This window comes from Tachypleus tridentatus, chromosome 4 (assembly GCF_004210375.1).
Source record: "Tachypleus tridentatus isolate NWPU-2018 chromosome 4, ASM421037v1, whole genome shotgun sequence".
NCBI lineage: Eukaryota > Metazoa > Arthropoda > Merostomata > Xiphosura > Limulidae > Tachypleus > Tachypleus tridentatus.
The window spans coordinates 80,137,377-80,159,628 of record NC_134828.1 but is presented as its reverse complement, the minus strand read 5'-3'; the positions used below and the strand labels follow the sequence as shown (position 1 = coordinate 80,159,628).

The window sequence follows — 22,252 nt, the reverse complement described above, 5'->3', positions numbered from 1 at the left end:
TAAGTGAGAAAAGTAGCTATAATATCTAATAAAATTCCCACTTGGAAATATTCAGTTGAAGTGTTTAGTGGTTACATGTATTGGGTTGAGGAATAATTCGTGAGCGTTTTTTCAAGTTAAAAATATATATTCATAAATGAAATGCTTTCACAAAATATTTCATGTCATTTGGTAGATAATTTTTTGCTCTAATAGATGGTGTGTTTGATTTTCATATGTCTTTAATTTTTGCTTTCATTTTCAGCTCATTAAATGGAATGTCAAGTGGACAAAATCGAGCATTTTCGACACCATCTGCTTTTCGCATTTAATTTCTTGCAATTTCGTTTACAACAATGCATGCTATATACCTAGGTATTACATGAAATAAAGTATCATAATAAATGTTTTGGGTGTAATGTGTTCATGCATTGAAGTATTGTATAGTCTTGCATGTAATGCTTGAATGAAATTATTTAAAAACGCTCACAAATTATTCCTCAACCTAATATATGTGACTGCTGTGATTTTATTATTTTGTACTTTTATTACCTGCGTGTTTGTGAAGTAAAGTGAATTGTCAGTGGTATGAATTGTTAGAGCTGTTGAAAATCTCAACTGTTTAAAACTGTTGGTTTTGCCTTCTGACTTTAGACTACAATTCAAATACTAGTGTAAAGACAATGCTCAACTTGGTATATTTTGTTTTGTCAAATAAATTAATTGAACTGTGAACTGTTAATTTGATTGGCTTCTTTTTACTAGTATCTGATGAATCAGTTATAGTAGGTTGGTTATATTTCTTTTTGCTCTTTGCATTTATCTTATTTAAATACAAAAACTGACTACTGATAGAACACTTAAACTTTTGTGGAGGGTGTGATTGGATTTGTATGTATTACAAAAATTGTTTATATAAAAAAACAACAACTGAGATTGGTTAAATATACTGTACATAATTAATGCTTAGATTTGAAAACCTAAAACCTTCCAAATTGCTGAGAAATAAAAGGAAAACTTTCTTATTGCTAGCTAGAATATATGTAGATTTTCTGTTTCTAAGGGTAATAAGGTAACCATTCAGAGGTTTCTGTATTTATGAAGTTATAACTCTTTTGTATTTGAGGCACATTCTAAACAGATTCTTGTTGTTCCCTTTAAATTGTCATTCATAAAGAGGAAGATAAGTTGTTTATTTATACATAATGCATAAAGTCTTGAATGCATCATCACAGGCTATAACTACTATTCACTCATATGATCTTCCATTAGTTGACATTCTAAGGAAATTTATTAATTTTTGTTTGAGAATATTCTGTTATATTCAGATTTACCAACAGTTTTGGGCCAGGCATGGCCTAGCGTGTTAAGGCATTCGACTCATAATTTGAGGGTCTCGGGTTCAAATCCCGGTTACACCAAACATGCTTGCCCTTTCAGCTGTAGGGGCATTATAATGTGACGGTCAATTCCACTATTTGTTGGCAAAAGAGTAGCCCAAGAGTCAGTGGTGGGTGATGATGACTAGCTGCCTTCCCTCTAGTCTTACACTGCTAAATTAGGGAAGGCTAGTGCAGATAGCCTTTGAGTACCTTTGCGCAAAATTAAAAAAAAGCAACAACAAACAAACCGACAGATTCCTTAGGAATAAAACCTTGTTCACATGTTACCAGTTGATAGTGATAATACACTATACCCTAAATTATTTTAAGTATGCAAAGAAAAATGAAAAAGTGGCATTTTTAACAATTACCTTTTATTTTTTTATGAAAACTAATTAGTAAATTAACTAATAAATGCCACAAATGCTAAGTCTAATATATTATTCTTCAAATCATCAGTTTCTATTTGAGATGTCTCGTTGGGCTCTAAACACACTACATTCTTAAAAATATTTGTTGGTTTTAAGTAGCCTGTATTGCTTTTGATTATCAAGAGCTGATATTATAGAATATAAATTGTTTTCTAACTGACTGCTTGCTGCAATAATACATGAAGTAGAAGTTTGTTTTTCAGAATAAAGACAACAGTCTAGTTTTATTGTGGTGCTACTTATTTCTTCACATTTACTTAATTCATTTGTTAAACTGTAACATGGTTTTGAAACAATCCTTAGAAAATATTATATCCTAACAGTGTCTGAGTATTCTAATATAGCAGATTTTAATAAAATTAGTTTGGTAAATAACTCTGTTTTAATTATAATAAAACTTGTTTACATATACTCTTGTCGAGATTGGCCTACGTGATATATATATTTCAAACCTTGAACAATTAGATATTACGTTTTACTCAGTTGCTTATTTTAAATTAATCTATAAAGTATTACACTTCAAAATTAAATCCTGATTGGTTTAAAATTACCTTCATTTTGTTAAATTTGCTCATTTTCTACAACTTAACAGAATGCTATTTATTTTCTCACACAGATGAACTTGTGCAAATTTAACAGTATTAGAATAATTGCTAAATTATAATGCTTATAACAGAAGGGTACATTGCTATTAAAAGAGGGTAAACCATTAATTGGAAAGGCAAAATATTTACATTGATATTCTTATTGATTATTTTAATTACAAAATCTAAATAATGTGTGTCTATTAGATATTGAAGTATTTTTGGTTTCTAATTTTGCTGGATAAATAGTGTTGATAACATTATTTATTTCAGGATTACTTATACTAATTAAATCTATATTTTTTATTCCACATTATAGCTTGTACCTTGAGATCTTTTTAATTAGTGCAGCATTTTTTGTTTATTTTTTAATTAATTTTTGTTTTTAGGTTCTAACAAGCTAATATAATTAGTCAGACATTTGGATTTGATGTTTTTAATAGTCCTTTCTTTTGACTGTGTTTACTTAACTTTATCAATATTAATTTTCTCTAAAATATATATATTAAATGATATTTAATCTTGGTGAAAGTTAACCTACTTATTAAACATGTCATTGCAACTGACCTAAGTGCATCATTGGTGCTGTCAACCTTCCTAATGATATTAGAGATTATTGATATTATGAAGCTCTTTCATTGTCTGAAGTTCATGTGATACAAACTTGTGTTGATGGATATATTACACACTAGAAAACACTACAGTTTCTAGCTGCTTTAAAGTATTACAGCTGTAGTGTAATATGAAAGTTAAAGCCTAGACAGAGCTAAAAAATAAGCAAATTACCTTTGTCATATATGAATATTTTTTGCTATCATTCTTTTGCTCTAAGGATGAAAGTATGGAGTCTTGTAATCTGAGTTTTTGTTATGATTATACCCTTCTGATCTTTAACATTTCTAAATGAGTTAATATTTAATTCATTTCTTTTCCAACAGCAGAGTTAGGGACTGAGACAACCTCTACTACCACCAATGCCCCTACATGCCCTCCTTGTCCCTTAGAATGTGCCTGTCCTTCAACAGAGGGGACAAGAAATGTTACTGAGCATGAACTTGGTCAGTTTATGTTCTTTGATACAAGATGGAAAATAGAAAACAATTACAAAATTGTATCAACATTAGTTATTGTATAAATGAGAGAAGTTTCTATTATTTCATTTCTTCTCAACTTACATTTCTTCTATTGGAATGAACTGTTATTCACCTGTTATCTGACAGTCTTCCCTAACCAAAACCTCATGAATAGTGTTTCACTGATTCATAATCTCCTATTTATTGTCATGAACATTTTTTTTTCCTTTTTCTCTCTAACATTGTGAGTACAAAAACATTTTAACATTGCCTTATTTCTTTTGACTATTAATCTCTGACACCATGATTATTATTACTCTGAAAGTTAGGATACAAAGTACATATTTTTCACATGATACAAGTAAATTGTATAAATATTTATCATTAAAACATTTTTTCTTATGCTGTCAAAATTTAATTTAAAAGGAAAAAAACTGTTCTTATATATATTGTAATATTAATGCTCATAAGCTACTGAAAAATTGCTGCTTGTATATGTGTGTGTATACACACAGACACACATGCAAAACTATATAGATCTTGTGTGTACAATCCACATTTAGAATTCACTACTCATTTACTGGTTGTCATTTTTGAAGCCATTGTAGTTTGTATAAAAATTTGTTTACCATCTAGTTTTTTGAATATAACATTGATCTTTGTTTGGTAACATTTTGAATGTATTTAAACAAAACCCAACAAGACTGTCCCGATTGTTTTAAATGTCATAAAACATTCAACAGCTTTGGTGTTTACAATTGAAGATAAGTGACACCAAATATTTAATGTCTTTTAGAAAACAAACAGTATGTTGCTTTTAACTACAAGTTTTGCATCCTGAAGCTAATCTAAATCACATATATTTTATAACACACTGCTAACCTTGGAAAATAGTTTTATTTAGAACATTAGTGGATTTACTACATTTTATCTCTATTACAAGAAAAATACTAGTTTATTAAGATCAGTACCTACTCAGGTAGGACACTTAAGAAAACACACATAAGTGTTAGCACTCATGTGCCCTTAATCAAGACCCAAGTTTATTGTCCTTTCCTCTATTATGACAGATATAAACAAAAATAATAGATAATTATTATCAGTTTATAGGTAGGGTAATAAATAGTTTTATATTGACCAAACACAAACTTATACGCTTGTGAACTAATGTATATTTTTGGTAGCAAGCGTAGAGACACATTCACAGTCTGATGGTTATGGCTGTTTAAGCCTATTAAGATCTCAAATATAGTAGTGATTCACACAGATTTGAATCTAAAGTTAAGGACTTGTTGGAGAAAGCTAAAACATATAAACATTGAAGGAAATACTGAAATAAAGAATGTTATAATTGAGATAGGTCTAACTACACCTGGTAATGCTTTTCCAGATATTGTTAAAATCATCACCAGAAGCTACTACAGACATGAACATGTCCACTCAAATTAAAACATCTTAACATTAAACATTTTATTAAAACACTAAACAAAGTTTAAAACCAAAATTTGAAGCTGAATTTTTGATATTAACTAAAACCTCCCATAATTATTATACTTTGTTTTTTAGCAACCATTACTTTAGACAAAAACATTATTTAGAAAGAAGGATAATTTGTCAAAGACGCTAACTCATTATGTTAAGGCAGGTTTCTTATAGTAATTAAATTAAAAATATTGTAATTTAATGTTGCTGATAATGCTACAAAAAATAGAACGTTTTAGCAAAGCTTGTGATGTACGTTTATAATTATTTGTATCACCACTTTAATATTAGATTCTACTACACATTTCTTCCAATTTGTTTGTCAGTCTGCCTGATATTTAGATTTTGTTAATAATTACCCTATTTTTAATTCTGCAGTTTGAATTGTGTAGTTTTAAAAAAACAGTATATAATAAAAGTAGTAATAGGATGAAGCACAGTATGAGATTGAGACAGATTCTAAACCACAGAATTTTTTTTCATGACAAATATTTGTTAGTATGTCTAGTTAGATATTGAAAATACTGTAATAAAGATTTAAAATGAGGAGTAGAATGATATGGATATTTTATGAAGACAGTGGGAATTGAAACTTTTAAGTGTATGACTGAACTGTGAAACTAAGGTTATAACTGTTAATAACTTTTATATTTTCATACATTCACCAGGCAGTGATATGTTCAGTTAGTTTCTTTCAGGAAGTCAAACACTAACATATTCTGTATACTTAATTTGTATGACTTAGTAACAATAATTTGTTTCTCAATTGTTTTGTTTTGACATTAACTTTGATTAAACCAACGATTATTTAAACTTTTACAATATAAAACTTTATTTATTCATATTGGAAATCATGCAATGCATAACTCTGGAAAAGAAAAAAAAAATCAGTCCCTTCAGTATGTTTATATCTCTCTTATACACACACATACATACTTTGTAAATAATTTCTTAACTAATTATAAGTGCATTTTGTTTTAGTTATCATGTGGGTTGAAACAAAGCAAGCATTGGTGGTGGTAGTGGTGGTGGTGTCAGCAGTCATAAAAGTAACCATTCGTTTTCTTCTATTAACCTTACTTTTCTTTTTTATCAAAATTAATCAAAGCATGTTTTGTATTTATCGCTGTATTGGAATTATTTGCATTCTGAGCTGTTATTAATACATCTGTGTTGGTCTTATCAGTTTCTTCTTAATGTTAATTAATATTTCTGAAACTAAGGTGTTAAAAACCTGTATTTGACTCGTAGCTTTCACTATGTGATATATCAGTAATAATGTACTTTATTACCATTATTACTTTTTGTAATTATTTACAATTTCTTTATAATTGTTACATTATGCATATCATTATGATGATAATTCTAGAAGTTTTATTTCTGTGTAGTATTGTTTGTTATACTGTAAGATTTTTTTTAAAGTTTTGTGTTACCACTAATCCGTAAATTATTCAAGCATTTACAATGTAATAATTTTTTTGTAATTGCTCTCATATAATTAGAAAATTAATAAAAGTTTATGTAAACTGAGAAAACTAATAGGATACCACTTTGATTGATTTGAAAATTTTGTTGAAAACACTAATGAAATCAAGTAGCTTTCAGTACTCTTGTAACATTTCATAATTCCAAATAGTTTTTGTAGTTGTTTAAATTGAAGTTAGTAAGAAATTGATATTTAATGTAATTGAATTTATGCATTTTAATTATTTATTTACATTCTCCTCTCCTATATGAAGTGTCTAGTTATAATGTCCAACAGGAGAATGCTTTGTGATAATACTGTCTTAATATGGTGAAATAACACCCTTGATATTAATAAATGCTTCTATCCTGTAAGACATTCTTTGTCACATAGCTTTTGTCAGGTATTTGTTGTAATTTGTCCCTATTGTTATTTGTGTATCTTAACTGTTGATGATAACTGGATATTAGCCTTTTTAACTGTTGAAGGTATAAGAAAGGCCTTTAATGTGTATTTATGTTGTCACTTTGGAACCAACACAAATTTTGTGTGTCTTGTTATAGATGGCATTATCTTTGTGGAACAACACATTGATCTACTTGCCAAAAGGTTTCTTTATGGTTTCCAAAGCATATTAAGAATTCTGATACCTATAAGCATTTGGACAGACAAATGAGCCCTATGTGTGATATAAACACTACAGTCAACATAACCCATCTGCAACCTTTCACATTTGGCTGAAACATAATTGCTGTTTAATGTTTGCCTATTTGACTTCTTTTAAGCTCACAGTTTGGTCCTTTTGAATACAAACACAGTGCTTTTCTTTTAGAAAAATTGTGTTAAGCATTTATACACAATCCTAACATTTGGTGTTTTGGTTGCCCTGAACAATTATTAAATGAGAAACTATCAACTTTTTGGTATTACTGAGTGGTCATATACATAGTAGATTACATTTGGTCAAATGAGCTTTTCAATTATGATTTTCCTATATTTCTAGCAGGCTATAATCTTTTTTCTCTCAAATGAATCTAATTCACAATGTTCTGGCACTTCACATTATCTTCTTCTTTACTAAGCTGATTATGTGTGTATATTTGTATTCGTTGAGTGCTCTTGAAAAGCTTGCTTTGGGAACTGATTTACACATATAAATAGAGTGTTTGGATACTCCTGGTAAGACAATACTTGGTTATAAAAACACAGATTTTGTTCTGTAAATTAGTTAAATTCTCCTTGAACTGTGTTTATCTTTGTATTTGTCTAAGTATATGAACATTGGAATTAGAGCAAAGTTTTAGGATTCTTATTGTGAGGTTTAAATTTAGTGTTGTGCATGACCTGGATGTTTTTGAGTGTCAAGGAAAAATCTGCACTGTTTGTGAGACAAATATATGTTATTATCACATAAATTAGTATGTATTTGTGTGTTTAAGGCTTTTCACCATTTCAGAATGATAAAAACTATTCTATAACTTGTGGCAATAAATGACATTTAGCAGAAGTAATTTGACTTTTTACAGAGCTTGTAATAATCATCAAAAGATATCTTCCTTGTTCTCACAAATAAAACTGAATTTAATCATGCTATAAGCTTAACAATATATTTACATTTGTGTTTTTAGCCATTCTCTTAATGCATATTAATTACACTAGTACGTATTTCGTATGAAACGTGAAATATGAATTATTAAGTACAGGTTCACGTGGTAATTCATTATACTGGAGAAGCTCAGTTAGTAAGGATTAGTAGATAACAATAATTTCTTTTCTATAATTTTTAGTATGTTCCATAAAGTTCTGAAAAATACTTTCCTGTTTTATTAAATTGGCTATGTGTCATAATTTTTAAAAATTAGTTCTGTAAGTAAAAACCACTTAAATAGTACTTTCTTCTTCATAGAATTTCATCAAGATTTTTATTTACTTTTTGTTAAAATCTTTATCAGGCCAACCTCCTAATTCTGAAGGTTCTTCTGGAGGTTTATATTCACATCACCAAGCTAGTAGGCATGGTGGAGACAAGGAGGGAGATACTGTGTCTACTGTAGACAGCAAACCTCGTGATAATGGTAAGCCCCGTTCCTCAATATCAGTGGCCCACTAAATTAGAATGTGTGTGTGTTTTTTTGTTTTTGTTTGCTCTCTTCAAATAGCATACATGATTTCTGTGTCAGGCATGTCACTGCAGCTGTTATTTATAAATATTATAAGTAAACTAGTTAGAATATTCAAGTGATAAAAAGGAAAGACCACATAATACCTATTTTCCAACTATGCCCAAAAGCTTTGGAAAAAAAACAACCTCTATTTTATATTAATATTGTTAAAGATGTTATTGTTGACAGAATGTCTTTTGGCAACAATTTATACTTTTCAGCTTTTGACATTAGTTTCATAAATTTTGGCAAATATATTTAAGGATGTAAATTGCTGAAAATAAGCTCTGTAAAAATAGAGTTTCCTTTGTTTGTTTTGAAGTAATTCTGTAATGCAGTGTACTAGTTCTATTTGTGTGAGCATCTGTACATAAATTCTCAATCATTTTCATTATAAGGTATTTTTTCCATATTATAATCCATATTTTTATGTATCTGAGCACTATTAACACATTAATCTGGTTTCTTTCTGCAAATATTAGAAGAAAAAAGTAAGCCTGTGCTATTCATTTGAATAGATTTTCTATATCTAAAGTAGAATGCATCCTCTGTGTTGTAATAATTTTATATACACCTAATGCTACGTCTGCTGTATGTATATTCAGATTTCTTACATTTTTGTTCTATTTTCTATTTGAACTCAGACAGTATATTAATTATGTATTTCCAGTTTGTATACTGTTATTATTTTTAGTATATTTCTGTTTATTCTGTACATTTTTTGTGTATATACTAATTTCACTGTTTTGAAATGTTTGTAAAGGATTCTGCAACTAATTATGGTCTCAGGTACTTGAGGATGGCATAATCTTGTTGAAATGTCATACATCTATAATAAAGTTTTCTTCATTTTCCACTTAAGTAATCTCTAAACTTTTATTTTCTATGAAGTGAGTTCCTCATTATTAAACTTAAACTGTAGTTAGTTTCAGCTTTAGTGACATTATAAATGTGATGAAAATACAGGTTGAAAAAATCTTGGAAGGATATACAAATGTACAGATGTAGCAGTATTAAACAAGTAAAAATGAGAACAATTGTCTTGTTACGTAATAACTGCAAGATAAATAATTCTTTATACATTTACTACTGAGAAGTTAAATGAAATAATAAAAGTTCCAGAATTTGAGATAAATATTCCCATTAAGGTCTATTATTTTTCTAATGTGCATCTTTTCCCTAAATTCTATGTACTTTAGATATTTTAGAGAAGTTTCATTAGTGTTGTAGATTTAATACATTTTTTTGTGAAACCCGAGCATTTTGTATGCTGTTGTGCAGAGAATTATGAAGTTACTTGTTCTGTGATATACTGATATAAAAATAAGTTATACTTTAGTTATGTGTTATCAAAGAAATATAAAGGTTAATAGTTATAGTGCAGGTAACACATATATGGGGTAGAACAAAAATGCCTCTTGTAATTATATTGACATCAACATGTAAATTTTTTTTTAATTAAACACACAGAAAATTCCATAATTTTTCAGTGTGAATTTCAATGTGTTTGGAATTCAATCAACCATTTACAACGATTGTTCTTACATTATTAATTTATATACATTCTTACTTCAGTGATATGCATGTACAGAATACTTGTAAATAATAAATAAAATTACTTGTGCAGTATGCAGAAAATTTCTATATAATGTTTCCAGTTAAGAGAAACTGTTAAAAACAAATTGATTTATCAGTTATACCCAAGAAGAAATGTTTTGGTGTGTGGCACAAGAATTGAAACATTAATTATAGGATTAGATTTGTATCTGATAACTTATTAATGTAAAAGAACCACTGTAGTTGTAAACATTGTTATTTGAAACTAATAACAAGTTAATATTAATTGTTTAATTTATGCTGTTAGTGTACATATCTTTTGATAGAAACAGTAGTTTTGTTATTTTCATATGCAATATATTTCTTCTCATGCTATGTAGTTTTAAAAAAAAAATTTTTGGACATTTTGTAGCTTTCTATTATGTTCTTGTATAATAGATATAAAAATTTATAATTTAAGCTATTTTTAATTATTAATAATCTTACATACATTTATAATTTTATTATAGCAATTATTAGCTATTGTGTAAGGTTTGAGTTATAAATTGTAATTATTTATTTATAAAGATGCATTTACAAGAGTTTTATACATTGTTCCTTTTTGGTTCAAATGTTTTGTTCTATCTGTTATGGTTATAGCTAAAATGATAATTTACCATTATTTAAAAAATATTTTGTCAAGAAATTATTATAGTTACTTCTTTTCTGAATAGTTTTATTAGATTGTGTTTATAGAATTGTAACAGTCATAAGTAGTAGGAATGGATATGCTGTAATATATTATTTGTCAAAAAAATAAGAAAAAGAACAAATATTTGTAACCTTGTCACACTTGTTTATATACTTTGTACATATAAAAATATTGCTTCATTGTTTTTAAGTTTCTCTGTGTGCACACAGCATTCACAGTATTTTGTTTTTACCACAAACTTTAATGCATATGTTTGTACATTCAATTCACTTGATTGTCTTTCTTGTACAAACTGTAGTTGTAAAAGACTAAAATTAGTCAATAAGTGATCAGTTAGTTTTTACCTGAAGACGAAATTGCATCATTGTCTATTGAGCATTATTGAAACCAATAACTACCAACTGAAAAAGAAAAACCTGTATTTGTTATATATTGAGACCATAATGGAACTGCCTACTTGTTTTGTTTTTTATATAGTTGTATTAATAATCTGATTGCTTTTCTTGTCTCTCAACCATAATGTTTTAAGCTTTAAATTACCTTAGTTGGACTTTCTTAAGATAACTTTTCAAAGTCTTCTTCAGAATACTTTCTTCTGCTTCCATCCTTTGTCTTCCATTCCTTCTTTTTATTCTGTTCTTGAACTTTTATTTTGCTCAAGCAGCTAATTATTTGTTGTTCAACTCTAGAAGAGAATGTTAATGTTAGCCAACTGTTCAATTCTGTTTGTTTTAATTTCTTAATATTTCACTTTCAAGGTTCTTGTTTAAATTGATGGTGTACTTTATGCTGCTGGGGCCACCATTTGAGGAGTGGAGCTTATTATTATTAACAGTATAGTCTGATGGCATGTTAAAGGTTGACAGTGCTACTTGTTAAAAACTACGGAAGTTATTGTCCATACTTTTTGTAATTGCTGTTCAGTTAATTATATAGGCTGATCACAGAAATTATTGTTAATTTGGAGTTATACCTGTGTTAAGATAGGATAAAATTAAAATTCATAACAAAATTATAAGCAAGTGAACTATGAGGTGAAGAAATAATGTTAGATACATGTAACATGTATTTAACTGCTGTTTTTTGTCAAAGTCGTTTTTATAGTGTTATTGTCATGCTTTTAATATGGTGGCATTATCACTGTAATTATTCAGTTTTGTTTAGAGGATAGCATTGAGCTACATAACTGTCTATTTTTTCTGAAATTCTTCTTTGTGACTTATGATGCATGATAATGATTGGTAAAAAGAATATTTTGAATACAAGAAATTATCTACAACAAGACAATTTATCAGGGCTGGTAATAGAAAATGCTGTCAAAATTGGTCTTTGTGCATTGTATTTATGTTCTGAATCAGAAAATAACACAAACATAATCTGTTTAGCATATATACCAACAAGTTTGACTGTCTTTAAGAATAAATACAGTAACTGTAAAAGAAGAGATATCTGAAACTATTCAGTTTAGAAATTATAAAATATGATTGAGGTATATGTATTTCATTAAAAGTTAATTTCATATTGTGACCAATTATGTGTGCAATATTTATTTAGTACTTTTAATACATATTTTTGGAAGTGTAATAAGGCTATATGATTTTTAGATACTTGATAAATACATACTAATATATCGTAAAGCCAAGAGCATTGGGAATTTTGTGAAATATTGCATTTACTTCAAGTATTGGACTTTCTAAGAGTTAACATTGCACTCTATTTTTGGGACTACTTTTATATGTGATGTTTTATCTAATCTTCACCATCTATAATAGGATATGTGAGAAAGTATGGAAAAATGAAATAAAGTGCAAAATCATCACACTGTTAGTTATTAACTACTTTTAGGCAGAGTAAATAACATTGTGAGAAACTTCCATGAACATTTTGTCCACTCACCCTTCAGTATTACTTGAGAAATATCAGCAAACAACTTTAGTAACTACATTCAAGACAGAATGGAAATTTCATCTATAAATATATGTGAAGTTTGAGTTTTTATTTTGGAGAAATCACTATAATAGTTTCATGTATCTATTGATAACCTCTGTTTACATACTATGAAAAGAACCAGCTTTAATGAGTAGGAAAGTAGGCATTTCCCTTGGGCAACAAAGAGAAGGAAAAAATATGCAACTTATTAAGAGTGAGAAAGAGTGAAAGTGAATATACTAGTAAAAAATATGAGACTAAGAGAGAGCAATGACTTGGCTTAGCTTTCTATAGTATTCTTTCTGTTTATCATTTTTTGAAATCTAAATTAAATACAGATCAAATAATGTATAATAATTACACATCTTCTAAATTAGTTTTTATTCTATTCTCAATATTATCAAAGCAATTCAAAATACTACTTTGTTTATTTCATTTGTAATTAATATCTATGTGTTCTGTATTAACTTCTTATTTCATCTTGTACACTGTAACTGTTTGTGTGAAAGTAGTATAGAATAAGTATATTAACAAATAAATAACCATTTTTATATTATTTTAATTTCATTGCTATTGTTATTACTTTCTTAGATTGCCATGTAATCAATATTCAACTTAGAGGAAGCTTAAGGAAGTTGAATTCTTTGATTACAAATTTATTATATTTTACAAAATTTGATTGTATGTGTTTTGAGGAAGAGAGTTCATAAAACGAATCACTCTGGAAAAAGCATAAAACAGTAGCGTCCAGCAAGCAGTAATTGATGTGAGTGAAGTGCAAAATAAAACTTTCTTTATTTGATATCACTATTACAGAAAAATTAAATAACCCCTGATTTCCTAAAAAAGGAAACAAGAAAAAATAGATTGTAGTTTAGTTGTATTGAAATTATCTTTTCTTATTACATAAAGAAGTAATCCTTGTAGAAGTTTGCAAATATCTTGCACAGATATATAAGTAGGAAACATTCAAATCATGCATTTTGACTTTCTGGCATTTTAAGCTGATCCTTCATGCAGTTAAACCAGTTGAAGTGCTTTTTGCAATGTATGTGGGCTGTGTATCACAGTTAGAGGACAAGCTTATCTAGTGCTCAGTTGGAAGACTCAAACCAGGGCAGAGTCAGAGACAACTAGCACCTTTGCTTGGAGTGGTACCTGATGTTGTAAATTAAATGTGGGTACAGTTTCTAAACATTGGTACAGTTTCTGCAAGACTAGAATATGTCACACTTCAATCAAAATAGTCTGCTGCAAATATTTCTTTGCCAGTATAGATAAGAAAATAACAGCACTGACTAATTCTAAATAACTGTATTTAGCTCTTGGTGTTTAAGCATCTACTCAGACTGTTTGGAATGAACTTCATAGGGTCTGATTCTGTTCTCAAAGACCTATATTTTGTCTTGTATTAAGCCATTTTCATAATACAGAGAGGAGAAGACAATGTCAGGAACACTCCAATTCTCCATTCACAGATGAATTGACAGAGATTTTGGAAAGTAGTTTCCAACATCTAACAGTTTCTAGAGTACTGCACTTTGGAAAGGAGAACTTTTGCAAGTGGTGGAATATTGTTCAAGATATACATCTCCATGAATGGTTCCACAATCTCTGTCTAACTGAGTTGCTTTATGAATGACCTTGGATATAATGACAGCATCCTTGAATATTATAGGTAAACCTATATACTGATGCTTCATCCTAATGTGTGATATTGCCAAACCATATAGATCCAAGATTATGGATGAAATCTTCTCTCCAATAGGATCAAAGGATTAAAGTGGCCATCATTTTTTCCAAACATTAATATAATATGATTGAACACACTGGGGAGACATGAAGCAGATTGGAATCACCCACCTCTCTCCCTTTTCTAGCTAACAGTAGTTCTGATAGAAGTATGGTCCTTAATTCACCAGGTCTTGGTCAGTTGTCTGACTGAGAAGATAAATAGTCATTGTGTAGAGCATGCTTAACAAAATAAGGTAGAAACACACTTTTAGTATATTTTGGTAACTATTTTATTATATATTCTCATCTGTAACACACCTAAGTGTTTTGAAACCATGCTACTCCTTAACATTTCGTGATGCATGTGTATGTAAATGTACAGTTGTGTGAGTTTAACATGAATGAAGACTACACTTTTATGTTTCATTTTAGAATAATAATTCTTCAGTAATTTTTACAAGGAATATTTATGATCAAGGATTGATAAAAATTAAACTTTAGGAGAATAACAACAAGTGAAAACTGGTAAAGAAGCTTTATTTTATATATATATATTTTAAATTCCAGGTAGTGAGAGCTAACATGTTTAACCTCCATTAGGTAAATTTTTGCTTTCAAGTATTTGTCAAAAATAAATAAGTTGTACCAAAATGGGTGTTGCATCTAGTTTCATTCCTTCCCTATGGTAGCAAAATATTTATTACCCACTTTTACTGTGCTATATCACTCACTAACTAACTGATACTTAGCAGTTGTATGTTTAGAAACAAAATCATAGTTGTAACATGATTAAAACATAATTTAATAAGAATATTAGTATTTTTATTTGCAAAAAAATATACAATGTGTATAAATAAGTAGCTATCTAAAAAGAGCTAAATTATTTAATGTTTCGAATTATTACATTCTTAACATAATGTTATGTTTTTGTACTTCACACCTTATGTGCAGAGCTAGTCCTGAAAACAGGCAAACCAAATGATCACTTGAGACCACCAACTGTAAGGGTTGCCAAATTGCTAAAATAAATTTTAAAATGAAGAGGAATAAATAACATTTTAAAGCTTTTTTTTTTTTAATTGTGAAGACTAACAGATGTGTAAAACTCAATATCTAATATATTGCAAACCAGTCAATTGATCAGTAGTGCAATTTTGAATTATTACCACCTATTGGTACCTCTCAAATGTACTTTTTAGCTGTGCTGGATAGTTGTGGTTTCATAGCATGTGGTGAATCTTAAAACATTGTTCTAAATTAAAATGAAATGTTTTTTGTATTAAAATAAATTAATTAATGCTTTCTCTTATATGTATCAATTTTGACTGAGTTATAATGTATTCCTTATAATGCAAAGTATTTAAATACTGTTATACAAAGCTGCCAAAAATAAGTTTGTTTTGGGGTTGCCAAATGCCTACAAATGGCCAGTAAACTAATAATTACTGAAATGTAACAACAACACTTCTATAATTCATTTAGATAAACAAGTAAAACTAGCCACAAACTTTTAAGTGCTGAAATTTGGAAGAGAGTGTCAGAGCATCTTGGAAGTTTGTTTTCGTTGTTTGTGGTAATTAAATCCTAAATATACTTAAATATGAAAGTTTATGGTAATAATATACTAAGTTTTATTTTGTTGGGTAAATATTTCATTTCTAAAATACTCTATGGTATTTTTTCTAGGGGCTATGACTGGAGCTGCCACTGGATATGTGGGTATGTACACTGCAGAAACTTTAGCCATTGCTGTGACAACTAGTATTGTTACGTCACTGGTTGTAGGATTCATCAGTGGGTACATATTCAGTCGACGATGCAGGAATGATGATGTGGATTCCCCGTATGATGATGGGCACTACTTGGAACAGCCTCACAGAAGTGGGCCTTTGTGTCAAGAAACCACACATTTGAACCATGGAGAAGGTTTTCTCTCTCCTGGGACCAATAACAAACCCATCAATTTGGTCCTCAATGTTCCACCAAGAAATGGGAGTGGTAAAAATGCCAATAGCTCAGCAGACAATAAGCCAGCTCAGAAAGTGAAGAAAATTTACTTGTAGTGGGATTCAGTGATGTACAGTGTAACATTCCTTATTGGTGTCTGCTGCTTTGACCAGGAGTGGGATTCAGTGATGTACAGTGTAACATTCCTTATTGGTGTCTGCTGCTTTGACCAGGAACATATAGTGATATTATCTGATGAGTTTGTGATACTTGATCAGAAAAAGTGTCTGTTGAGGTGTTTTCAGTAGAATTTACTGGAATACAACAAAATCTTTTAAGGTTTTTTTCAAAAGAATAGAACCTATGGTACAAGCATACCACATTAGGATAATAATGCTTCTTACTATGCTGAAAGCATTTTTGTTTTTGAAACACAAACATCAACAATACCAATATGGATTATACTATTCAGCACAATAGGACCTGTAGTTTCTGGTCACTAGATTTTGATATGAGGTCCTAGTGATGAATGTGTTGCATAAATGTGTTGCATCAATCATACAGACTGATGTTGATGGTATATGATATTTCATCCATGTTGTTGGCTTCTATGTATATGTGTCATGCTTTCCTTCAGTCGTTTTGATTATTCTTTGTAATTATATGAAAAAAATGTTCTTTAAAGTCTTCGTGGTATACTTGTGCATACAATGCACGACAGTTGAAGTCTTTCCATTTTTTTAGGTGATTTTGTATTCATAATTTAATCACAGATTGACATCAGCAATTTAAAACATACAAATGATGAGACAAACTCAACAGCTTAAGTGATTTATCAGTATATGTATATACACTGGAAGAAAAACAAAAAAAACTGAGAAATCCAGTGCTGTCTATGCACAGAACGATTATGCAAACCAAAGTAAAATGTTATTCAAATGATTCCATACGTTGAAACTTCCTAAAAGAAAGTTTGTAGCTTATAGTTCTATTAAAAATGCAAGTAAATAGTTTCTCAGTGTGGAAGAGTCTGAAGAAAATGTTTAGTGCTGCAGTCATGTTAATCTATACCAAATAATTAAAATAGGTAGCTTCATTGTTTAGTATTCTTCTTAAGAAATGTATGAGCAGCTGGTGACACCTGTTGAGCAACGAAGATTTTGTACATGTTGTGATACTAGCAGATTACATTAGGGAATTTGCTTATGTGCGTACACATCAGTAGTAAAATGGATGCCATCTTCTGAAGAAAAAAAATGACTCCTTCTAAGTACAAGAGAGTTTGGACTAATGAGTGTTTCTTTGGTAAATGAGCTTTTGGCCAGGAGTAGTTATTTCAGTATTGTGCTTGAATAAATATATATATTTCTTGTAGTTTGTATGGTGATGCTTCAGAATTATCTTCTACCTTGGTAAGAATTTGTTTTTTCTTTGTGTGAAGAATGTAATTGAAACCAAAAGTATCACTTACATTTATGTATAATTGCAAAGCTTCTATAATATTGCTGACTAGAAGACATGTAAACATTTATCAGTAAAGAACTATGGGGTCATCCATACCACTTTCACTCACTGCTTAATGTGCTATCCTAGCAAACATTTTCAAAATTCTGTATTTTGGACAAGTATTTTAATTATAATTTTTACCTAATCTAAGAAGTGATCTTATACAATATTTATTCTATTCTATAAGAATTGCCTTGTTAGAGTTGATCAAGGTGAAATTAATACATTTGTAAACACTAATTAGTTTTGTTCATTCATTGACTGTTTGCTTAATCCTAAAGACAGAACCACTATTTATAGAGCCTAGTTAACTTTGTTAATGTCTGTGACTTCTTAAAATTACTTATACTTCTAACTTAAGGTCTGTACCATGCTGTATTTGAGCAAAATAGCCAAATTTAGATGTAGTTTAGCCTATTTACTCTTTCTAACAATAGTTTTCTCTTTATTTTGTGGTCATCATATAGAAAGGATTGAAGTAATTTCTAAGTTTTATATGTGTTCCCGTCCAATGTATGTCTGTGTATATTTTTAATAATTTAGACTTTGACTCTAGACATCTTTGACTGGATTACATTACAGTCCAGTGTGTTTTTATGTTTTGAAAGAAAGCTTGGAGTATGTGTTCAAATACTGTATATGAAATCTGCAAGTTATTAGTGTTTATGACTTTTAGTATATTTAAGCTTTAATGATTGAATCTTTCTATATAAAATATTACAAGTTCAAACACATTCTGTTTTGATATTACTTCCATAAGTCAGCTTTTGTATAACAACAACTTTTCCCATGGTGCTGTATCTAAAGCTTTTATTTTTGTTACTATTCAAATACTGTACAGTTTAAAAAATACACAATGTTTTATGTTTATTAAAGAATAACATGTGCATTCACCAATGTACCAAAGATGTTGGATTAGTAGTTGCAACAGATACATTATTAAATACAAGAATGTACAGTAATCAGTGAACAGATAGTTTTCTGTTGTGTATCATATCATGGAAAATTAGTTGAAACATTAATTGATCTGCATGTTTCTTTCATGGAATTTACGAGTCATTTTATATTCAGCCATAGTGGTATGTTTGATAGTACCCATCGTAAATAAGAATTGTAGTCCACTTAGCACATTAGTTTACTTTTGATAGCCTGACTGCTTTGAGCAAATGGTATCCCACAAAATTTATATCAGTTTTCTTTATATACTAATTTTAGTAGTCAGTAAACAAGGAATGCATTTATATTATGCTAAAATATGAAACTACAGTAGAAAATGGTTAGTTGGCGATAAGCAAAGAGTTTTGGAGGAATATATCAGGCTGTTTTTGAATTTAAGTTTATTACTTGAGACCTAGAAACTTTTTTAATGTTAAAACCTGAGTTGTTTGATTAACCTTTTAAATGTTTCATTTTTTATAGTTTTGGTTGGTCTAATAGAATCAGGTAAGTGATTTTTACTTACTCCTATTAAATACCTGACTTTAATGAATCCATTTAAACTATATTACAAGTTCAAGTTAAACATCTAAGATTAAGTCCAAATATAAAGCTTCAGCTTTAGAGATATAATGGCTGGGCATGGTTAGTATCTCTGACTGTGAATTAGAAGATCAAGTGATATGATAGTGCTAAATATACACTGTTATGATTGCATTATGAAAGTAAAGGTTAATCCCATTATTTGATTTGAAGGGCTGAACAATGCTCTTTTGGTGGTAGATGCTGCTTGCTGGCCACCTTCACTCTGGTCAGTAGCTCCAAATTATAGGAAAACTGAACTTTAATACTAGGAACCTTTAACCTGACTATTTATCACATGTGTAAGGTGGTGTTGAGATTGTAATTACCAATCCAGTTTCCAAAGATTCAAGTATATCCATAAGCATTTCCTTTTAGCTTCATATCCTTTCAAAGATTTTTACATTTTTACTTCATCTTTTAAGCTTCACATGAAACTACTCATTCTCTTTATAACTTTAAGGACTGGCACTCTGAAGAAAGTAGTAAAGCTTACAAACAAATCACAGGCAAAAGAAGAAACAAGTCCAGTCATAAATCTAAAGCAACACCATATATAACACTTTCCAAAACTTCTCTCACAATTAGGTTAAATTTAGATTTTTTTAATTACATCAGTGTATTAAATTCACCTTAAATTCTTAGCACAAATTTGGTTTATTTATATGCATCAAATAATGTATGTTTTTTCTGGATCATGTATCAGAAGTAAATGAACTTGACATTTGGTTTAAATCTGTACAAGCCACTTTACATGTTAAGTGTTTGGGCTTCTTGTTTAAACAAAATTTTCAAACTCTGTGTATAAAGTCCAGATTGGTACATAAAAAGGAAAATTACAATTGTTTTGAAATGTAATATTCTATTACATTTTGTAATTGGATTAGCTATCCACTAACACAACTGTTTACTTGTCCATAATTTTACCAATTTCTGATTATCTGTAGTCATAAAATATGAGGCGACAACATCAAACCGTCCTGGACTTGACTTGTTATCTATGGACTTGTACATTTAAACGTGATTTTGAATAATTTTACAGAATAGTTTCAAGCATTTATTTTTAATGAAAATGTTCATGAAGTCTGTTTTTTGAAACAAAACAAAATACTTCAACTTTAGTTTTTTAGTGTGAAATAGATAAAACTAACTTAAAATTTAAAATTGTTCATCATGGCCACAATAAAATACAATACTATAAACCAATATTAAAGAAAATAAGAAAGTCAAACACCTAGGTGCAAGTTGTTCTACAATCAGATGTGTTATGACAAATAAAAGAAACAGACACATAAAATATATGATGAAATTTAATTCCTTTTGAAACAAGCAGATGCTCTAATCAGACATGCTTGTGAAAATTTCCACAGGTGTTAAGAAATAACTTGTAGGAATTACATGTTAGATTTTTTGTAAATAATTAGGGAAGATGTTTTGTAAGTGGCTTAGCTTCAGTCTTGTAGTGAAAAACGTGTGAAGCAGAATGTAAAACTACAAGTCTTTGTATTTCAAAAGTTGATGAACAACATTTGCTGTAACATTAAAATATATTGTTATGCTGTAATTTCTTAAAATATGTATGTATATTCAGAGTTGGTTGTTCCGGTATTGTTAAACTTGTACATGTGGTATAGTAAATAGATTGTGTAGAGGAATATTTAGATCAGTTGAAACTTGTGTAAAGCAGATTGTATTCATGTTGAATGGTTCTGTGTTTTGTAAAGATAAACTGAGTGTATTTACTTAACATTAAGGATCCTACATTGCATTGGTAGATACCAAAAGCATTTTTCGAATAAGCTTGTCTTTCTAGAAAACTTCCCAAAGTGATAAACTGATTGCTTTAATTTTAATGTCAATGTGTGTTTCGATATTAAATTTCATATGTGCTACTAGTACTGGCAGTGACTGTATGATACGAAATACATTTCTTTATTTTGTTTTTGTTCTTTTGCACTACCTCGAATTACTGAAAACAGCATTGTTTATAACATGAAGCCTTGTTTATAATATAAAACATTATTTGCTGTATACCTGCTTTTGGGTGAAATAAAAAGTTAAATAAGGTACATTTTTGCTCTTGTTATTATGTTTCACCCATATGTCTTACATTTGAAGCTGACTAGAATAAGAAAAATATCATATGTCAATGATAGATTCTAGTTAAATTGTTAAAAACTGGTGCAAAGTGCTTACTTTTGGTGTCTTCTATAAGAAAACTAACTTTTATGAAGTATTTGGTATGCTGTAACACTTAAGTTTCATGGAAGAAATTTAAGGATGGCCACTGTTTACTGCCAAAAATTTCATTGGTTAAGTTAATGGGATTTATAAAGTGAATTCTAAGTCAATAGTTTGTTATTAATCATACGGCAAATTTTAGTGTTCATTCCTCATGCAACATTTGAAACAACGGTTCAAAAACTGGCAGAATGGTACCCCATCCCATTTAATTTTCAATATCCTTTCACATTTTTTGATGACATAATAGAGAGTTTCAAAACAAAGGTTTATCGATCACTTTAAACCTGAAGCATGAAGAGTAAGTTTGGATTTCAGTTTAATATTGGTTACTTTCTTACAAAGCAAGTTGAACTTAAAACTTAACTACAAATGAGCTGGCCTTGAATCCAAACGGTCTTAGAATAATTTGAGAAATGGGTAGATGGTATATCCTACCAGAATAAGCAATGAGACACATAAATAATTAGATGTAGTAAAATCAGTATGAAAAGGTTAGGAGTGGTTGATAAACTTCAAATCGGAACTGTTTTGGACACATGCCAATCCAAACAACAGTGTACGAGCTGAT

General features: G+C 29.3%; 1 protein-coding gene across 14 annotated transcripts in view; it reads left to right on the top strand.

The window, feature by feature from the left end:
• Window positions 1–21,509, top strand: part of LOC143249525 (semaphorin-1A-like) — a 135,239-nt gene extending 113,730 nt beyond the window's left edge. For 6 of the 14 annotated variants that reach the window (XM_076499515.1, XM_076499520.1, XM_076499517.1 and 3 more), the window contains 3 exons: window positions 3,315–3,434; window positions 8,349–8,471; window positions 16,156–21,509. In XM_076499515.1, the coding sequence (XP_076355630.1) occupies window positions 3,315–3,434; window positions 8,349–8,471; window positions 16,156–16,532 (620 nt within the window). In that variant the 3' untranslated portion in view covers window positions 16,533–21,509. The remainder of the gene's footprint in view (window positions 1–3,314; window positions 3,435–8,348; window positions 8,472–16,155) is intronic. The other 8 variants (XM_076499526.1, XM_076499522.1, XM_076499525.1 and 5 more) reach the window with 5 other exon arrangements.
• Window positions 21,510–22,252: the final 743 nt, after the last annotated feature.